This window comes from Heliangelus exortis, chromosome 2 (assembly GCF_036169615.1).
Source record: "Heliangelus exortis chromosome 2, bHelExo1.hap1, whole genome shotgun sequence".
In the NCBI taxonomy this organism is placed as follows: domain Eukaryota; kingdom Metazoa; phylum Chordata; class Aves; order Apodiformes; family Trochilidae; genus Heliangelus; species Heliangelus exortis.
In genome coordinates, this window is record NC_092423.1 from 21,206,491 (window position 1) to 21,226,092 (window position 19,602).

Here is a 19,602-nt window from a genome sequence, read left to right on the forward strand (position 1 = left end):
TCATGGAAACATCAAGTTGTTCTATAAGCATAACAACTAACGAAGCTCATTCTTCAGTAGGTGTGTGCTGTGTTTTTCACTTACAGCACTAATCCAGCTTTCCTGCATAATCCATATGGCTCCCTCCTTGCTCCCACATAATGCCAAACCTCTCTAGCTCCCACCATACATCCCCTGGTGGTACCACCCTGGGTTCCACCAACTTCTTGTGCTGATGGCTCCCAGCTGGGCAGAGAGGTAGTGACATGGCTCTGAGCTTCCAGGGTGCTGGTGGCTGGTGCTCAGCAGGTCTCTGCCTGAATTCACAGCCTTTACACTGAAAGCATAGCTTGTCCTTCTCTGGGGACATTTCTCTGGCACTCTAACTCAGCCATTGACCTTCATGAAACTTACATGAACTTTGTGTATCTGAGACTTCTCATTTCAGTCGAATCTGGCTGCAAATGGTGAGGTGGTTAGAAAGTCAAAGGAGTAGGGCAGGGAATCAGGGAGGATTGCTCCTTTCTCCAAAAACTTAACTGCAAATGATAAACTAGAAACCAATTGGAAAAAATAGTAGAATGCTACATTCCCCATTTCTGTGTCTCTTAGTGCAACTTTTCACTCACCCTAATACTTGCACCCTTAGAGCAGATTCCTCTTGAAAATCATTGGGGTTTTTCCTATTGTTCTGTCATCTCCAAATAATGCACTATCTGCCACAGTTTCCAGTTTCAGTACTTCACAAGCAAAATATAAGACTAAATTTACATTTTTTTTTGTGTGTGTGTGTGTGTGTGTGTGTGTACTGAGTCAAGCTGAAAAATCTGGGTTTTGTTACTACGAAGTCTGAGGGAAGTCTGAAAGAAATTAGCTCTGAAACATGTTAGTGTATGGACTATTTTTTCATTTTCTCACATTCTCACTCCTGCACTGAGTGCGGACTTCTACACTGGGGGAAAGAAATACCAGGAAGGTGGTTGCCTGTAAGAGAAGGTGCATTGCTTTGATCTGCAGAGGTGATCCATGTTTTTGTTAGGCCCTCTCATCTCCTCCTAGCTAATGTTCACTCAGCTATCCCAAGGATTCAAGTGCTTTTCCAGATGCTAGGATGTCTTGGATGAGACCAGTCTAATGTTTTATACACAAGGTCTCTTTGCCTTTTTCTGATTCGGTTTTTCTGCATGTTAAAAATGGGATCCTGGGATGGCAGGTAGCATAAAATTTAATCCTCATCCTGTGTGAGGCTCATATGCTTGCAGCTCAGTAAATCACATGGAAAGCATTCTGCTAACACTTCTGCATTTTGTGTCCATGCAGCCCCAGCGCTCTTGAGCAGAATTTGTCTTTATGATGGAGTGAGCATCTTCAGTGGGACAAGGGTTAACCCACATCCACTCATCACACTCTGTGGTAATGAGCTCCCTGCCCCAGTCAGTGTCTTTGGACCGATGCTTATCAACTTCCACACCGATTCCCACATTACAGGCTTTGGATTCCAGGCAAGATACAGAGCAATTGGTGAGTAGCCACTGCCCTGTGCTTTGTGTGGTGGAAATATTCCAGCTGAATAACGATTCAGTGTCAGTAATGCTGTACCTCACATAGGGGATACCTTGGGTGGATATAGATGGTTCATATTCCCTCTGTACTTGCTCAAAATAGCTCTCAGGATGAGGACATGGGACTGTTTGGTGTGTCTCATTGCTGACTGATGCCTTATCTCACAGTTCTCATTTTAAGACACCACATGGGATCAAGTCAGAAACTGAAACACTTCTCCTTTACTGCAGGAAATAAATGCATTTTGGCCAGTTAGTTTGGTTTGGTTTGTTGGGGCTTTTTGTTTGTTTGGTTGGGGTTTTAAAATATTGTATTATTTAGAATTATTTAAAATATTAAAATATTTTAAAATATGGAAGAGAAACATCCACAGTTTATTTAACTGAGTTCATTTAAAACATTTTATCACATACAGAAGAATGGTCTGATTCTCAGTTATACTAGAACTACATTAGACAAAATAGGAACCAGAACAGGATCTTTAAATGGACCCACCTATATGCTTCCATTTGATGACCCTCTTGCAGTGCCAGGTATTAATGTAAATAAAGAATGGCATCTAGATATACTTTTTTTTTTTTAGTAAGTATTTTCAGCAAAACTTCTTGTCATTCACATGAGATCCCTTTTGTTTTAAAGAGGAAATATGTATTAGAAAAATAAGTTTCCCACGAACTTTAGAATTTACATCTGCACAAATATAAGTATCCCAAAAGATTATTTTCAGTACAAATTTTAATATTTTCTGTGTTTAACTTGTATTGACAGTAGCTTGATTTTTGAAGGCTGTTTTCAAACTGCAGAGAAAAGTATGAGTTCTTAGCTTTGGTATTTCCCTTAATGCATTCCTCATGTTGAAAGCCACAACAGCATAAGGCTGAATTCTTTATATAAAATGAATGGTCTGATACAGACCAAGGGAATGGCACTGAGAAATGACAATGTGCAGTTACTCATGGAAAAGACCTTCATAATTCACCCAAGTCAGTTGCTGCTATCTGACTTGTGGCTTCTGACATTTGAGAAAGATGACTGCAGCCTTATTAGCTTGTTGCTGTATACAAAGCAGATTATAGCAATTAACATTCCTCTTCCCTCTACTTCTATTGTTTGCTGGAAGAAAAAAAAAAAAAAAAAAAAAAAAAAAAAAGACTTCCCCCTCCTAGTGTGGAATAATGCTCATTCTTTATCCTCCCAGCTCCTGTCCTTTATCTGCCAGTGCTCCAGGCTGCCAACTGAGGAGCCAGGGGCTCTTTACCCAGCAGCACCCTGTATGGGACTGCCTTTGTTAAGGTGGTGGCCTGGGCAATGGTGTGTCCTTCAGAACATTAAAAGCAGCATGTGGCTTTGAGCCATTTATCAACAGGACACAGGGAAAAATTTTTTTTTGCCAAGTTAAGATTATAAAATAAAGGCTGAAGCTAACAATGAAGATTAGAGTTAGTTCTATAACAGCTTTGTTCCCTCAAGCACTGAAGTTGGGAACAAACATTAGCCACATCCTGGATTCAGCAGCATCCATGGTGTGAAACCCTGAGAAGCCAAGCAGTGCCTGTAGTTCACAGCTGCAGAGTATAACTTGCTCCTCAGCTACAGAGCAAGTACACCATCCTCCAGCTCAGCCATCCCCCACTGCTGCCAATCCTCAGCACAATGGGAGGTGGGGAACAGTCCCCAGAGTTAGTGATACCTGGGGACTCTTCTCTGCCTTTCTGCACAGAACAAATGCTACAGTAATGCTCCAGCCCTGCCACGAGGTGGAGAGATGATGAGGCTCTGTGTAGTTATTTCAGAAAAGTCAGGGCATGGCTATCCAAGCAATTTTGGCTGCTTTTTTGTAGTGCCAAACTTTCAGTGGCTTCCATGGGATCAGGGGTTGAATGAGGGAACGTCTGCCCACGTGTCAGTACCAGGTTTCTCTTGGCAAGCTAGAACAGGTGCAGAGCTTCTCCAGCCACACCTCACTCATGCTGCTGCATGGGCATCCACTGCATCCTGCTGCTCCCTGGTCCTACTGCAGCACACTTGAAAGGCAGGCTCAATCTTTAGCTGCACAGACATGGAGCCCTTGCCATTTGGTATGCACAGGTAACAACTTGCTACTTTGATACTGAGTGGTCTGCCACTGCAGAACACAACCTGATAGACACTTCCCCATTTAATGCTTCCAGCCATTACTGCTAAGACTGCTTCTAATCTATGAAAGGCTTTTCTTTCCTTATGGCTAGACTCTTAAAAGAAATATGAGAATTAGGACCAATTTTGTATTAACCACTCTTTTTTCTGTTTGCCCTACAGCTTGTGGTGGAATTTTCACTGGCTCTGTTGGTGTTATCAGCAGTCCAGCCCATTCAGTTCTTGATTATCACAACAACATGAACTGCTCATACTATATCACAGTTGGAAATGGCAAAGTAGTGGCACTCAAGTACGTAATCCAAGCTCAGCTTGTCATCTAGGGGACAGGGAGGCCTCTGATTCCAGTTAAAGACAGCAATTATTGGCAATTTTCTCTGTCTTTCATTTTCCAAGGGGATTGCTGAACTAAAATGAAAAATATATATTAAAGCCACCCTTATTAACCTAAGACTCCCTCACATCTTCATGTGTAGCTTGCAAAACATTATCACAATTTTAACTTCCCATCTTGGTTTTGAAGAGGACAAAGAAATCGTAAAAATGCAGCTCATGCTTTTAGTTAAATGCTATCAGCCTTTGAGAAATTGCGTCTCCTGTGAGTTAATAAAAGAAAAAAAACCTGCAATTCATTTAGAAAGCTGGTACTTCCTTTAAAGCCCAAGTAATAATACCCATCTAGACAGAGTATGCTTCTTGGTGTGTGCTTTCTTGCTTAAAGGAGGGATATGGCTGCCATAAAATCTTGCCACTGAGAAATTAAAAGATGGAAAGATTGTTTTGTCATATATATGCAGATTGTGAATTATGAGAACATTTCCCAGCTAAGCAGAAGACCCATATGGTCTGCACTCTGAGCCTGCATTTTATATGCTTCTCACGCACCCAAGGAAATTGCAGGCTGAGCAATTTGCAGGAGAGATGCTGTGTGTGCATGGGGGGGGAGATCTGCTGCATCACAGAAAGCTGAGTTGTGTGGACAGCTTACCCTGCAGAAGACCCAGTGGGTGAGGGTCACTATTTTTTTGAGGCTGGCAGGCTGGAGTGGTTTGCCATGCAGTTAATAGTTCTGCTTTCCTGTTCCATAAGAGGAATGGTTTGTAGTACCTGTCTGTGTATGGCTTTGGCTATTGCCCTTTCTTGGACCTTTCCTCAAGCTCTAAAAACACAGATAACACAGAAACAGAAATGAAAATGTGATAACTAAAGCTCAAAATGTGTTTTACAGATTCAACAGCTTCCAGCTTGAAATATCTCCCTCCTGTTACAAAGATTATGTAGCTGTATATGATGGCTCTGACACCCATGCTCCTCTCCTTGGGAAATTCTGTGGCTCAGAACTGCCTCCAAATATCAAGAGCTCCAGTAGTAACTTGTTCCTGGTATTTAACACTGACTTCTATGGAGCAGACAGGGGATGGAAAGCATCTTTCAGAGAGACCTTAGGTAAGACTGTTACCAGAGTCATAACCCCAAAAATCTGCTGGTACTTTCCTTTGGGGAGGAGCAGTTATGGTCTCTCTCCCTAGGGGTGCTGGAAGCAGAAAAATGCTTCTGAATATGTCAGAATTGAGTGAATGAAGCTAAATACTATTACCTGCATTCTAGCTCTGCTTCTGAACAGACTCTTTATTCTTTGCTAACTTCTCCCTGTCTGTCTGAAATCACAAGCATTTCTTGGGTGACTGAAGCCTTAATTTCAAAGACCTGTTGGATGAAATCTAGAAATATCTGAGAACTATTTATTTGTAGTCAAAGGTTGGTAGTGCCCTAAAGATGACTCCTTCCCATTCATCCTCCATTTCCATGCATTTCACCACTTACCTTTTTAGAACCTAAAATGTTCAGATCAATTAAGACTGGCACTCTCCCCTGGGCAGCCACTGTGCTGATCTCTGCTGGTTTTGTGTATCAGTCTGGTTAGCTGGGCATAGCATAAGTGGGATCATAGTGAGAAGGCACTGGGAGTTACATGTTTTGATGGATACAACTGACAGGGCCAAAGCTTGACTACTGCCTTCATAAAAAAAGTTTTAAGCCTTGTAGTCTATTTTTAAGATTAAGGTGTAAAAGGAATTATTTGTCTTCTTTTATCATCTGAATTGTTTCAAGATGATAAGCAACAGATGAATATTACATATAAATGGATTTCATGTCATTGCTACCAGTTTCCTGTGTAATTAACTCAATGTTTTTGTGATCTAGAAAGAAGTAATTGTCTGATTTGCAAAGCTGGCACTCAGACAGTTCAGAATGAAAGGCCTTTGTGGCAGAACAAACATAGTCTTCTGCTGAATCATTGATTCCTCTCCCAACCCCTAGCCAACCACTTTCTCATTTGATACAGTCTGAGAAAGTATTTACAGATAAGGAAAATAACTGGTTCTACAGGCTTTGCCAAGAAAAATATTCCCACAGAACCTCCTGGTCATTACTATTATTAACTCTTCCTTTGCTTCACTCTAAATGATTGCTACAAGAATCTCTAAGATAACTCTTGTGGAGTGCAGTTGGAAGTAACATAATGCTGCTTTACGTGTTGCTGTCTTTAAAACCGTTAGGTATCAGTTGTCAGAGATCCCTCACAGCCTGGGTTCATGTTTCTAGGGTGAGATCATCAGGAAATCCCCAAGCTCTTGCTCTTCCTGTTGGCATATAGTCAACTTTTTAAGTCGCTGACTTCAGACTCGTTTAACTTGCCAGAGATTCTGCTTAAGCACACAACAGTGCACCAAACAAGCTGTTGAAGTCAGTACCATGCCTGATAATTTCCTAGAGTGTGGAGAAGCCTTTTATGAGTTAACTTTGACCTGTATGAGGCTAAGTTTTGAAGGGATTTTCTGCAGGCTCCCAAGGAAAGGGAGGTTTTCATGTTGCAGGAGTTAGGAGTTGGAAGCTGGAAAAGATGGCCATATGGAGATGTGGGTTGTGTAATGAAGAGCCTGTAGTGGCGAGATGCTTAGTGGTAGGTCTTCTTTCTCATCTGTGAGAAGCAAACCACAGGGGCTAAACCACAGAGCTGCTAGGAAGGATACTGAAAGTCCCATGCTAGTACAGAATAGCCAAAAAGAAGAAAATTATATTGTAAAAGGAAAACGTGAGTCACAGTCCTATAAACATTTCCAGTTTGACTTGTCTTAAAAAGAGCCAGGAAAATCTGTGACACATCTTTGTACTATGAGGTCTGGGATTCTGCTTCAAATGCAAGAAAATAAAAACATGAAGATCTAAAATCTGTTGTTCTAAATGGTGCTTTAGCAAAGTTCCCTCATGCCTGTCAAAAGATAAAACCCATGTGGTTTTGTAAGAGTACAAATGAAATCAGATAACAATTAATAATGATAAATCTCTTGGATAAGGATGATGGTATCTTTAGAAAAAAAGAGGCTTCATTCTCTGTTGGGTGACAATGAGTGCAGTATTCTGTAGTTACCCTGGGGAAGAACAACTGGATAACTTAATTACTGCTCTCTGTTTAATGTTGTGAGTGACCCTGATTATGTATTGGAAAGAAGCAAACAGTAACGTTACACTCATTTGTACAAAGCTAAACCATTTCCTTTCCTCAGAAGCTCTTCCAGTTTCTTTCCTGATCAGGCTTCTCTCAGGGGTACTGCCAGAATGCAGGGTTAGCCATTCTTTCTTTCTTGCGAATTTTATTAGTAGGAAGTGCATCTGATAACCATGCTGCTGGGAGGGAAGAGAGAAAATGAAGTAGGAAGGTCACAGAAGCCTAGCAAGACTGACAATAATCAGGCATTGATTTGAAATTTCTGTAAAAAACCCACTGATTCTGCACCCAGTAGAATGTTTAAGCTGTCGCCACTAGTCAGGAGAGACAGAAAGTATGAAATAGTATTAATCTGACAGTACAGCAATATCTCACCTTTTTTGTCAAATGTCTTTTCTTTTACCATGCTACTCCACATGCTGTAATATATAATAAGTGCACATTTCACAAGCACCATTCTTTGTCATAAACAATTCAGTGATATGGTGCATTTGAGTCAGGGGAACATATGGCCCTTGGAGCAGTTCAGAGGGTTTATAATTTCACAGTCTTCTGCTAACTTTGGACCCTTATTGACCTCATTTTTGGAATCACTGGACTTGCTTTCAGGCTGAACTGGTGAACTGGGCTGGCTGGAGTATCCCACACTGCTCTGTGTCCTAGATTTATGGAAAGAGAGACTCTCCTTACCTTAGTTACCACTGACCTTTTTTATGCATTTGTTTTCAGTATGTAAAATGGGAATGATACCACCATTCCACAGTAAGTATCAGCTCCTCTAGGTGATCAATAAAAGGATGAAAAGAGATAAATCAATACCAGCTTAAGGCATTTGGTTACATGATATGTCATTGTGGAGGAAAAAGAGCTAAGATCTTTCCCTAGAGAATAAGTGTGTGTACTGAGCTTCTGACTGTCAAAGATCTCCTGATTACCAATCCAGCTCTAGGGGGAGAGCAGAGCTTTTCAGCTGACTCTGTCTGGCAGGGACAGAGTCTGCACATACCCCTGCCAGCCCTCCTGTGACAGCAGGGACTTTGCACTTTGGTGGTAAATGGAGCTTCTGCCTATTCCCATACAGCAGTGAGGTGACCATCTCTCCCCAGTGTGTGGTCACTCTGAGGCTCATAATACAAAAGAGAAGAAATATATGGATTGGGGTTTTTTTCTTATTTTTAAGGAGTCAGCAACCCCTGTAAGGAAATGTAGTGATGACCTTACTAATGGCACATCGTTTGCTCATGGCAGCTTTCTGTGCTCATGTACATAGCCATGTTGTCTCAGTAATGAAAAATATGTCACATTCTAAAACATCAGAGAAGTTTCTAGGGATTCTCTGAAAGGCAGGTTTGCTCTTGGGGCTGTCTGAAGAACACACATGAATTTACACAAAGCAAAGTGTTACATATGGTTAGATAAGTGGGATAAGTCAGAAAGCTCTCCCTGATCTTTCTTCATATAATACAGGCACAACTGAAATAGAGCTGGGACAGTGGGGAAGGTGGGAAGGAGAGGGGCAGGGAAGACTGCCTGCTTTTTCTGCTGTAGCCAGCTCTTCCCCCTCCCTTTTTCTTTTTTTTTTTTTTTTTTTCCTATATTTTTTGAGCATGCAGTAGAAATTCACACTGACACTTTGTGACAGAGCAGTATGGTGTACGGTCTTAATACCAGTGTCAGCCCTTGTTTGCATTACCTTGGGGCTTATGAGCTCATGGGGCCCAATTACAGTGCAAAGGCAGAAAAAGCAACAATCTGCTGTCACAAAGAGTTTATGAGTTAAACACCAAATGAGGAAAACCAGATGGATATAGACAGGCAAGAAGAATAGGATGGCAGCAATGAGGAAATTAGTGAGGTAGGCTCTAAGGCAGAATAAATGTCTCCAAAACCTTTGGCAACCATTAGACTATTGGAATGTCAAGTCCTTAAACACCCTATCCACTGCATTGTCCTCAGTTTGCCCAGTTTTCCCCTCAAGGATCTCTCCATTCTTTTATTCAAATGAGCACTTCTATTGACTGGATATTAATCATTTTACATAGAAGAAAAAAAATCATACAAGAGTAGGCTTAGAAAAAATAATTGGAATCTTCTTTGATTTACTATAAAAATGCATTAGTATTTTACATAAATAATCTCATATGCATAACATAGAAATAGACAATAATCTATGCTTTTTTTAATGACAAAATTAACTGTAACTTACCTGATAAATCACCCAGAGGTATCTGTCGTCCATTATTCTATTAGCTGTGTATTGAATTACTTGTTTCCTGTTTGGAATATAATACACTGTCTATTGCTAATGAGTTTACTGTTATGCTCTCCCCTAATGAAATTGAAGTGTACTTTTAGAAAATGGATTCCATAGCTTTTTCACAGCATTTTAATGCTATTTTATTTTTCAGGAGAAAAAATGCTTAATATAGTTCTAAGTCCAGTTCTACCATGCCAAATGAGAGCTTGGCTCACTGTATATTCAGCTTCTAGGTGCAGATTTTCAGCCGTGCTCAGCAGGCACAAATGTTGCAGAGGGTTGGTTTATTATTCAGAATTGCTGGGGAGAAAAACCCAAGCAGGTCTGAATAGGCAATATAAGGTAAAATATTGGCTTAGTTGTTCTGTGGCATAGGTCAGGGTTAGGTGTTCTTTTGTGAGTCATTTCTAAGTTCTTTCACCAACATCAGGAAATTTATTACACTTATTTATGTAAATAAAGTTAGCACCTGCTGCAGGTGGAACCAGACTGTAGTGATAACAGCAGATGTGGCCTGTTAGTTGGGAAAGGATCTCAGCACAGAAAAACCCCATGTTTCTTGCAAATTTTTGTCCCTCCATTAAGAAAATCCTAGAAGAACATGTCCTTGACTATGGCAGGCGAATGCCATTGTATCTGCTCTTGCCTTTGGAAAAGTAGCAGTTCCTGGCAGAGATTTCACAGCCCATTAGGACAGGTTCCCAGGGATGTATCTCAAGGTATCCAGCCTGAACTTAGATCCTGGCATTGCAGAGGGTCTAGTTAAAAAGAAACTGGATGAAACTCTCGAGTCTTCTTGCAAAAATTTCTTTGGGCTTTTTGTTCACACAAATTTTTACCAAATATGTAACACAGTACTACACATTTCAAATTCATTACATTGTCATGGCTTAACTATTATTAGCTTCCTCTATTAAATTAATAAATAAATTGTAGCTAATGCCTTTTCTTCATCTTATTATAGCCTATGAAAATAAGATCATCCTGAACAAGCTCATACTATTTAAATGCTCATGAGTCCCTATTCCTGGACTGTTTCCAAATGTATTTGGGGGCTCAAATATAAAAATATGCATCAGCTTGAAATCTGACTAAGTTTAGAAAGCACTTGCAGTGTTGAAATACATCTCTTCAATACCTCTGAAAAGAATACAACTCTTGAGTTGTAAGGAAGAGCCTACAAATGCCTCTCAGAAATGTCAATAATATAATTTATGTGATATTTCTTCTCCTGAAGCTAAAGGAACAGGAGTGGTTTGCCTACTCAAACTGGACAGAGAAGAGGGAGGTAGACATTAAGACATTTCTGACTCATCTGAAAAACTGAGGTGAAAAAATATTTCCAGACACAATGATTAAATATAAATTTGTTGTGTCTAAATGGTTAAATGCCAATGGGATATTCAGAGTAAAGGTGCCTCACACAGCTGTGGTGAACTCTCTGCTGGCATGAATTTTCTTAGCTTGACTGAGGTCAATGCCTTCTGCAGCTGAAAATCTGTACTCTGGTGTATGCTAATATAGGGTGAGGAGATACTTCTGATTCCACTTGCAAGAGAGCTCTGCAAAGGTCTGGGTGGCTGTGTTGCCAACAAGTGTGCTAATGCAGTATTGGAATGTATTAGAATGAGCCCAGAATACATGTCTGCCTCTGGTCTCCTAGGTAAGCATTGAGGAGAGGGATTGATGGTCCATACATCACAGTTTTGTAGAACTCGGGCAGGCTTGGCACAGAGAACATCTGGACCATTACATCTGGGATCAGCCAATACAAACTTCACCTGACTGCATATGTGAAATCCTGCTAAAACAGGAGACTGGGGCTTTGCAGTCCTAAATGTCACTGCTGGAACTATTGCCAGGCCATCAAAAAAGCCTTTCTGAGTAAAGGCTGGGCTAAGGAGCAGAGGGAGTCCTATGCTTTCAGAAGATTCCTTCTGAAATGCTGCAGGCACTGGGGTTGTGGCTGACACTGCTGCCAAGGTCCTGCTTCCAGGTGAACTCACAATGTCTGTACAGTGATTGCCAAACACAGAAAGAGCTCAGCTCAGCTTGCAAAGGTTTTAAACCCTTCAGTATTAGCTGTGAAATTAAGCAGGACAGTGCAATTCCTCCATCCAGCCTTATATCATTCTGAGCCATGACCCAAAGAACTTATGAGCTAATTTTTATAGCCGCAATTGCTACAGATAAGAGAGAAATCTAGAGTTCCCAGGGATGCTTCTAAATGAGACCAAATGTAATTCAGAAATCTGGGGGAAAGTTTTTTTGACTGTTCAGGCAGAACTAGAACAGTTCTTTGGGATTTGCTGCCTTCTGGTAGACATTTGAGGTGCTCATTTAGTAAGAAGGAGAGGACAGTAAAATTAGGTTGTTATGCTTTGAATTGTCATTAGTTTGGTTGTTCCTGATAGAATTAAAGCTATTCAGTAGGATCCCTTTTGTTGCATCCATACCTGTATAAAAGAACCTTACCTCAGCTGTGTTTCAAAGGCAGGAAGCTTCAAAGGTTCATCTCTCTATGTTCTGTATCTAGAGGATGCAACTCTTAACAAAGAACCACGTGCTTGCTCTCTGCTGTAATTATTGTTATTTGCCATAGGGAACCTTCACTTCTTTCTTTTCTGAATGGTCCTTCAGCCTTTATTTTCATTAATGCTTCCCAACAAAAGTAATTAGTGATGACAGTGTGTGCCCTAGTTATTCTGATAATTTGTGTTCTCTGGCAAGCTGTTTATGAGGACAAGATTGCAATCTGATTTATGATGACCTTACAATTTTTAGTTTAAATAAGAAACCAGAGACTGAAACAACACAGTCAGTCCATCTATCCACACACAAACTATTCTATAAGGTACATTCTTCATTAAGTTTAGCTTTTCATACCTAAGTCTATTTACAAACTCGCAGACTTCTCAGTCCCAGATTTTGCCTAAATTTTAGCTGCAATTTTCTGGCTGTGCTAGCCAATGATGAATAGCATTCCATCAGTGATCACCAGCAGGCTGGATGGATACTACTTGGCCTTCTATTCAGAAGTGGTGGTGATTTTTAAAACAATGAGTTGGATCATGGCTAAAACACAGTGCAATAGTGTTTCTCTTAGCATGAATTCTCTCCTGTTAAGCAGCTGGTTCTTCATTTACTTGTGGGTGTTTCCTCCACAGCTTCCCTATTCTGTAACTTTTAGTGGCCTCAATCAGACGTAATATTGATCAGGACTGAAAAACCCAAGATGGATAGATTTTTCAACAAGGGCTGTTCTTTATTTGGCTTGATGCAGGGCTATTTGATATCTGGTTGGCTTCCAGTCTAGCCATTATTTAGAAAGTACTGTCCTGTAAGCATTTCACTCAACCACAGCTGAGCTCACTAAGCGTTGTGAAAGCTAATGATGAATCTTCATCTGTATTAACTATAAATCATACTTTTAATTATATCCTCTTAGATGCTATTACTGGTTTTACTAGCTAGAATTAATTTCCTAATAATGAAGATTTGTCCTGTTTCTCTCCCAGGTTTGCTTAATACACACACACAGGTTACCCACATCTGTATTTTTTGTCTGTCATCTGAGCTGTCTTTATAGCTGCACAGCTGTTAGTGAAGTGCATCATGGCAAAGGTCCAGACATTTGATATCCAAAAAAGAGGACAATACAACAGCATTTAAGCCTTTCCTGTTGCATGTCTTGGTGGCAATTCCTTGATTCCTGTTGCAATGGTCTGGCATTTCTGCAACTCTAACCCTGGAAGGGTGAAGGGGAGCTTTGTGAGGTGTCTGACCCAAATATCACCCCAGACTCAATATTTCAGGGCTGGATGGTATATGCCTAATGATTATATGCTTAATGTTATGTTTAGCAGACAGTGTCCAAAATGCTGAGCAGGAAATGGCTCCAACAAGATAGTTTTAGTGGGACTGAATAAACGATGCAGTGGACTCAGAGAAAAATGCAACAAAACTGCACTCTTAGGGCCCAGGCACCCTCTTGGCTGACATTTTCTTCCTTCCTAGACTATTTGTAAGGTTTATTGCTTGCATTTCGCCCACTGTTGTTCTCAGCTTCTGCAGCAGCACTTTTCCAAGTTCCTGACTTCATCAACAGCCCACAAAACTGGACTAGAGTCTATTAATTCCTGACTTTTTCACTTAGTAATAGGTTTCTTCTGATCATTTTGCGCTACAGCAAAAGCTTAAGCCTCCTGGTTTTAAGATTTTGGATTTAAGCAAACTTCTTTTTAGGGTGGGGTTTTTCCGGCTCTGGTCAGCAGAGCAGGAGGACTCTTAGCCTGAGTCATTCTGGTTTAGCTATTACAGTATTGCAAGACAGGGCTGTCTCCAGCCCTGGGTTACTGATGCAATCCTGATACTTGGATGCTGATTTTCCACCGGAGTGATCTTTTGTAATACTGTAACTCAAGTAGGGTGCAGTTTTCTGTCACTGAAAATGTATCAGTGTGTCAAGGTTAAGTCACTGTATGCCAGCTAGACAGGCCTGTTGTACACACACAGATGGGATTCGGAAAGTCTGCTCGTGTTGCTTAGCCACAGCTGTAGCTTCATTTATTATCTAATTCTCCACAAGGATTCTCTGTGGGAGACAACAGGCTGCTTTCAGTTACCACTCTACTTTGTGCTCTTTACAAAAAGTCTCTCAGACTCAAAAGCAAGATTATGAACCATACTTTATTTGAATTCCTGAGTTAAATAAGTGGCCAGGAAACTGCATAGAGACTGAAGAAGGAAGCATAAAGTAAACAAATTGGTCAGACTTACAAGCCCAGTCCAGCCTCTGGAAATCAGACTATTAACAAAGTAAAATAATAAAATAATCCCTTCTGATAGCCTGGATTTTTAACTTGTTTGTAATTAGACAAAACAAAAGTGTTCTGATCTTCCACTAACTGCTTCTCTCCAGAGGTAATTTCTTGCAATGTGACCGAAAACATTAAATGGTTCAAATTTGCAGTGAGTAACTACAGTGAGGGATTTAGCTCTGCACGTGGGATCCAAATGAAAAGCAGCCTACTTTTCAGAGGGGCTGTAAGTCCCACCATGCAAAAAGCTTCAAGAGGTAATTCTGTTTCAGCTAGACTCCTCAATGTGAGCCCGGGTCTCAGTGTCAGGGTGCCAAATTCTGTCGAACGAGGTTCTTTTGTCAAAATAAGCGACTTCAATTTTAAACTAAATGTTCAAAGTCAACGACCCAGTGCCCCCTACTGTCCGCATGTGCTTACTGGCATGGAAGAATTACATTAAGAAGTCTTCTGACCACCATTCCATTTAATTTCTGCTCTCTGTCATCTTACAGTCCCTTTTAAAAAATCTGCTGCTACATTTTCAAAGTAGATACTGATTTCATATTCATCAGAACATATGAGCCTTCTTAATTCACTCTACCCAATCTGTGATTAGTATCTATCTGATGCTGTTTGTGCTTAAAGCCTTTTAATTACTCAGATATTCTTGTGAGACAGGACAGTAAAATTAGGTAGCACAGAAAAAAGCTGCTGGCTTGACATTAAAGACTTGAAGATTAAATAAATGCCAAGAACTGCTTTTAAAAAGTTTCTGTGTCTTCAACAGGACCTCAGAATGGCTGTGGTGGTTACTTGACAGATTCATCTTATAGCTTTGGCTCTCCAGTCTCCAATGTGACCAGAAGATATGAGAAGAATCTGGACTGTGTATGGATCATAACTGCACCTATAAACAAACTGATCAACCTCACCTTCACTTCATTTGCACTTGAACCACGGTTTGCTCAGAGCTGCCGATATGATTACGTCAATGTAAGACAGCTGGGCTTTTTAATAAGGAAATAGGAGTGAGATATGATTCATTATCCTCTCTATAAGGCTAAAAGTTAATTAATAGAAAATGTTCTTTTGAAGAAGTTAAATTGCTTAATATAATCACCATTTTTTTCCAGTGGGTTAGATTACAGCTCTGGATTACACCCTGCCTTTTTGGAAACCAGCAAGAGTTTTAATGTTGTTATTGAGACATACTTCTATTCTTAGACTGTATAAATAAGTATTTATTTCATAGAACAGAAACAAAACTCAAGCACCTTGAAAGTAAACTTGTAGATCTAATGTCATACACAATTGCCTGAAAAGACTCTAATTTCTAACATTTTGAATAAGCCACTCAGTGCTAAATGCTCACCTGTTAAAAAATATTTCCTTGGAGATGTATAAATGTTGAATAAATGTTGAATAAATAATAAAATCCTGTTATCCACTAGAGGTGCTCAATGAAGCCTAGGAATAAATTCTATGTTTTGGTGAATGAAATCAACTTTTCTCATTGAGAAGCTCTTTGAGGTTACCTTTAAAAAAAGAAAACAGAACATCAAATTAAAATAGAATAAATTTTTGATAGATTTGCTGAGATGGGATCAGAATGTTCCATAATGAGATGTACACTGTCCAAAAGAATTAGTTAATATGGCAGTGAATAATTACATTCATCAAGAACATCCTGATAAAGCACAAAAGCACTTATTCTGCTTTCAAGTAAGAGAAATCACGGTCTCAGCAGCGGTCAGAAAATTTTATTTCTGTTTGTTTGTTGGGCCTAAACTATTATGGTTTATATGCTTTTCCTCTTTCAGCTTTATGATGGAGATAGTGAAAATGCCAATTTAGTTGGCACATTCTGTGGATCTACAGTGCCAGCTCCTTTTCTTTCCACTCGTAATTCCCTGACTGTGAAATTTACCACAGACAATTCTGTGGAAAGGGAGGGTTTCAATGTGACCTACACCACAGTGGATCGTAAGTATACACATATACTTAAGAATATACATTGCTATAACTCTTTTTGTGGAAATACATATTTAAATAATGAATAATCAAAATTTGTTCTAGATATAGGGACCAGGAGTGTGCAAAGACAGTCCTTAGTACAGCTCTAGGGAGCACCGACATGCAGGCTAAAAGCAGCCCTGCTAGAGCCCAGGTTGGTTTTGGTTGGCTGTGGAGCAGCTGTCAGTCTGTAGTGTAAAACAAGAACACTGTCATAAGCTGTTAACAAGTATTTTGATATTATAGGGAACAAATGTACTAAGGTTTACAACATACATTGACACAGCATTAGCATGTTTTACTTACTTTTATTTTTATTTTCCTCCTAGGGAGTCACAGTTAAATACAAAAGTATATTGCCCAGAGTAGTTTTGCTCAATAGATATTTTTCCCCATCTGGAAAGATTTTCACTCTGTGGTGCATATGTTACTATTTTTAAACAGGACTGTGTGGAGGAATATATAATGCAACATCTACATCCCTGACTGCAATGTCTCCTAACTTCCCAAATGAATATCCACCATTTACTCTCTGCACCTGGGTCATTGATGCCCCTGAGCAGCAGCAAGTCAGGGTGATGGTAGAGGCCTTCCACCTCCATTCCATCCAGGATTGCTCTCAAAACTACCTTGAGCTCCAGGACTCACCAATGGTAAGAAATTTACAGTAGATAGCATTTCCCATTCACATTCAGCTCCCTTCACTCTTTGAGGAGAAGCCCACCACTTAATAGATTATCTGATGATTCTGTGTTAGGGGCACAACCAAAGCATTGTGCACTGTGCCCTACTAAATGTGTGTTAATTGGTACACAAGCTTCATGGCAGCACACTACACATATATTGAATTAGACCTGGTGTTACACAATTTTTCACAGTAGCATCAAGTAATAGACCTGCCAAACTTAACACCTAGAAAAGTCTGCCCAACAGCAGGTATTCATACACTAATCCTCTCAATCAAGAACCATAATAAAAATAAATATTAATTTCAAGACTGTAGAAAGCACCAGCAAAATAAAAACCAAACCTGTTTGCGTCCCTTGTATTATATTATTCTAAACCTTTTCTGATTGTTTCTTATTTAGACATGAAAATACCTGTTACATTTTATTTCCTTCTCCTAATAATAAAGTGTTGAGACGTTATTAAGTGATTTCCATGAGAACTTTAAAATGAGATTGTATAACTGGTATAAAAAGTGCTAAGAGATCTATTCACCTCCAGGTCAGTAAGTAGAAAATTGAATTACATCATTAAGTAGAAGTAACTTGTGACATGTATTACTTTACAGCAAAGCCAAGGATCAGTCCATAGATTCTGTGGCACTGACACTTTTCCAGTCCCTGAGTTTTATTCTCATGGTCGCACTGCCATCGTGACCTTCAAATCAGATGAATATATGATTAATAATGGCCTCAGATTTGCCTATGAAGCTACAGGTAAGCTTGAAGAAATGTCTAAAAAAATCTACCTAGCACTTTCTTTGTTGATTCCATACAGTGAAGCACAATACATAGATCAGAAGTGCTTATATGTTTCTGGTTTTCTGTCTCAAGGCTGCAGCAGAGAATATAACCAGTCATTTGGTTACCTGAAGAGCCCTGGCTGGCCTGGACGTCACCCCAACAACGTGGACTGTTCTATCATTCTACGAGCTCCCCTGAATCACTCAATTTCTCTCTTTTTCCATGCTTTTAGTTTGGAGGACAGCATCCAATGTTCACGTGATTTCCTAGAGGTATCATGCAAATATACATATTTTGTTGCCCTGTGCCAAAATCTGCTGAATTCAAAGTGTATTTTAATAAGCTTGTATCAAGTCTGAGTTGGACTAATATTAGGGATTAATTTATTGCTACAATTTTGTGGTAAAATGTACTCAGACGTTATAGTAAGAGGCTAAACAGTAAGCACTAAAGTCCAAATAAATAGGTTCATTATTAGCAAACTCATCTTTATCTAGCTCATGTTGATATTACCCAGTTAATAGAGAAAACCAGGATAGTTTTTATCTGATATTGACATCTGTGCATCTGTGCATAAACAGAAAGCCATAAATTTGCGTGCTTTCATTCCAGCAATAGATTCCATCTGTGTGATATTTTCCTTAGAAATATATTAAAAAAAAAAAAAAAAAGGTACTTCTAGTAACAAGTGTAAGATGTTTGCAGAGGTACCTTGTGTCAATAAAAAGCATACCTCTTCATGATCATCAATCTCTCCTCTCATGCTTGTTGAAGGTCTCTTTATTCAGTGGTCTGATGGCAAAAATCAGATATCTGTGGCAGACTGATTATTTAGTTCTCTTTCATATCCTCTTTACTGTCTGAAGAAATGGATCTGAGCACCAGCATTATTTGAGCTGAGAAAAAAACCCAAACAAATTAAGTCTGAGCTATGTCATATGATCTGTGTCTTAATGTAACTGGGGAAACGTGTGGTCTGCAGGGTAAAGAACTAATCTTTTCATCTGTAATATTAGAATTTCTTATGAAATGTAAAACATGGGGTTGAATTGCAAAAGCACATCTTAGCTGCTAACCAAGTAATTTTTTCAGTCAGGAGATGAACCACACTGTAAAATTTAGCTACCCATTGCTGTGATACTTGTTCCATGCAATTACTTGCAGAACTCAGACATAGTGGTTAATGCTCTCCTTTTCCTTCTATACATACAGTAAGAAAACCAACATTATTTAAATGACAATTATGGTATGCACACAAGGCACTACATAATTTGTGCTGTGCTTGTATCTCTGTATAATTGTACTGATTTATAATTGGCATAGGGATTTAATGTTGACTGTTTTTTCTCCTTGAAGGTCAGAAATGGGAGTGATGTGCAATCACCACTGCTTGGCAGGTTCTGTGGAAACACTGTACCCAGTCCCATCTTCCCCAAAAATCATGTTGTCTACCTTCGTTTCAAGAGTGATTTTTCAGGGGTTCATGATGGATATGAAATCACTTGGACTTCATCATCAAGTGGTAAGGCTGTAATTACAAAGTAATTCCACTTAGCAATTTTACAGAGGGAAAATACAGAAATGTGGAATTCAGCCTCAGTTTGGGCCCTGCCTTATCAACACCTAAGAGCTTCCCAAGCACCCAGAGTCCACCCTATTGATTCACTGGATAGAGGTGGATGTTCCTGGAGATCAGTGATTCATTTTATGTGATGGAAGCAATGTTGACTTTAGCAACCTCAAAGGATGTAGTCCACTTAAGGTGAAAATCTACCTCTTTCACTGAGAGGCCAGAAAATATCAGGATCGTCTCTCTTGGGATCCACAGAGTGGTGGTGCTGATGATTCAGCCTACTCCATGAATAACCCAGT

At 39.7% G+C, this 19,602-nt stretch overlaps 1 protein-coding gene across 2 annotated transcripts in view; it reads left to right on the forward strand.

The window, feature by feature from the left end:
- Nucleotides 1-19,602, forward strand: part of CUBN (cubilin) — a 140,407-nt gene that overhangs the window by 118,551 nt on the left and 2,254 nt on the right. For both annotated transcript variants that reach the window (XM_071735142.1, XM_071735143.1), the window contains exons 57-65: nt 1,300-1,500; nt 3,841-3,970; nt 4,907-5,124; nt 15,036-15,241; nt 16,069-16,231; nt 16,706-16,914; nt 17,556-17,703; nt 17,821-18,002; nt 19,087-19,252. In XM_071735142.1, the coding sequence (XP_071591243.1) occupies nt 1,300-1,500; nt 3,841-3,970; nt 4,907-5,124; nt 15,036-15,241; nt 16,069-16,231; nt 16,706-16,914; nt 17,556-17,703; nt 17,821-18,002; nt 19,087-19,252 (1,623 nt within the window). The remainder of the gene's footprint in view (nt 1-1,299; nt 1,501-3,840; nt 3,971-4,906; nt 5,125-15,035; nt 15,242-16,068; nt 16,232-16,705; nt 16,915-17,555; nt 17,704-17,820; nt 18,003-19,086; nt 19,253-19,602) is intronic.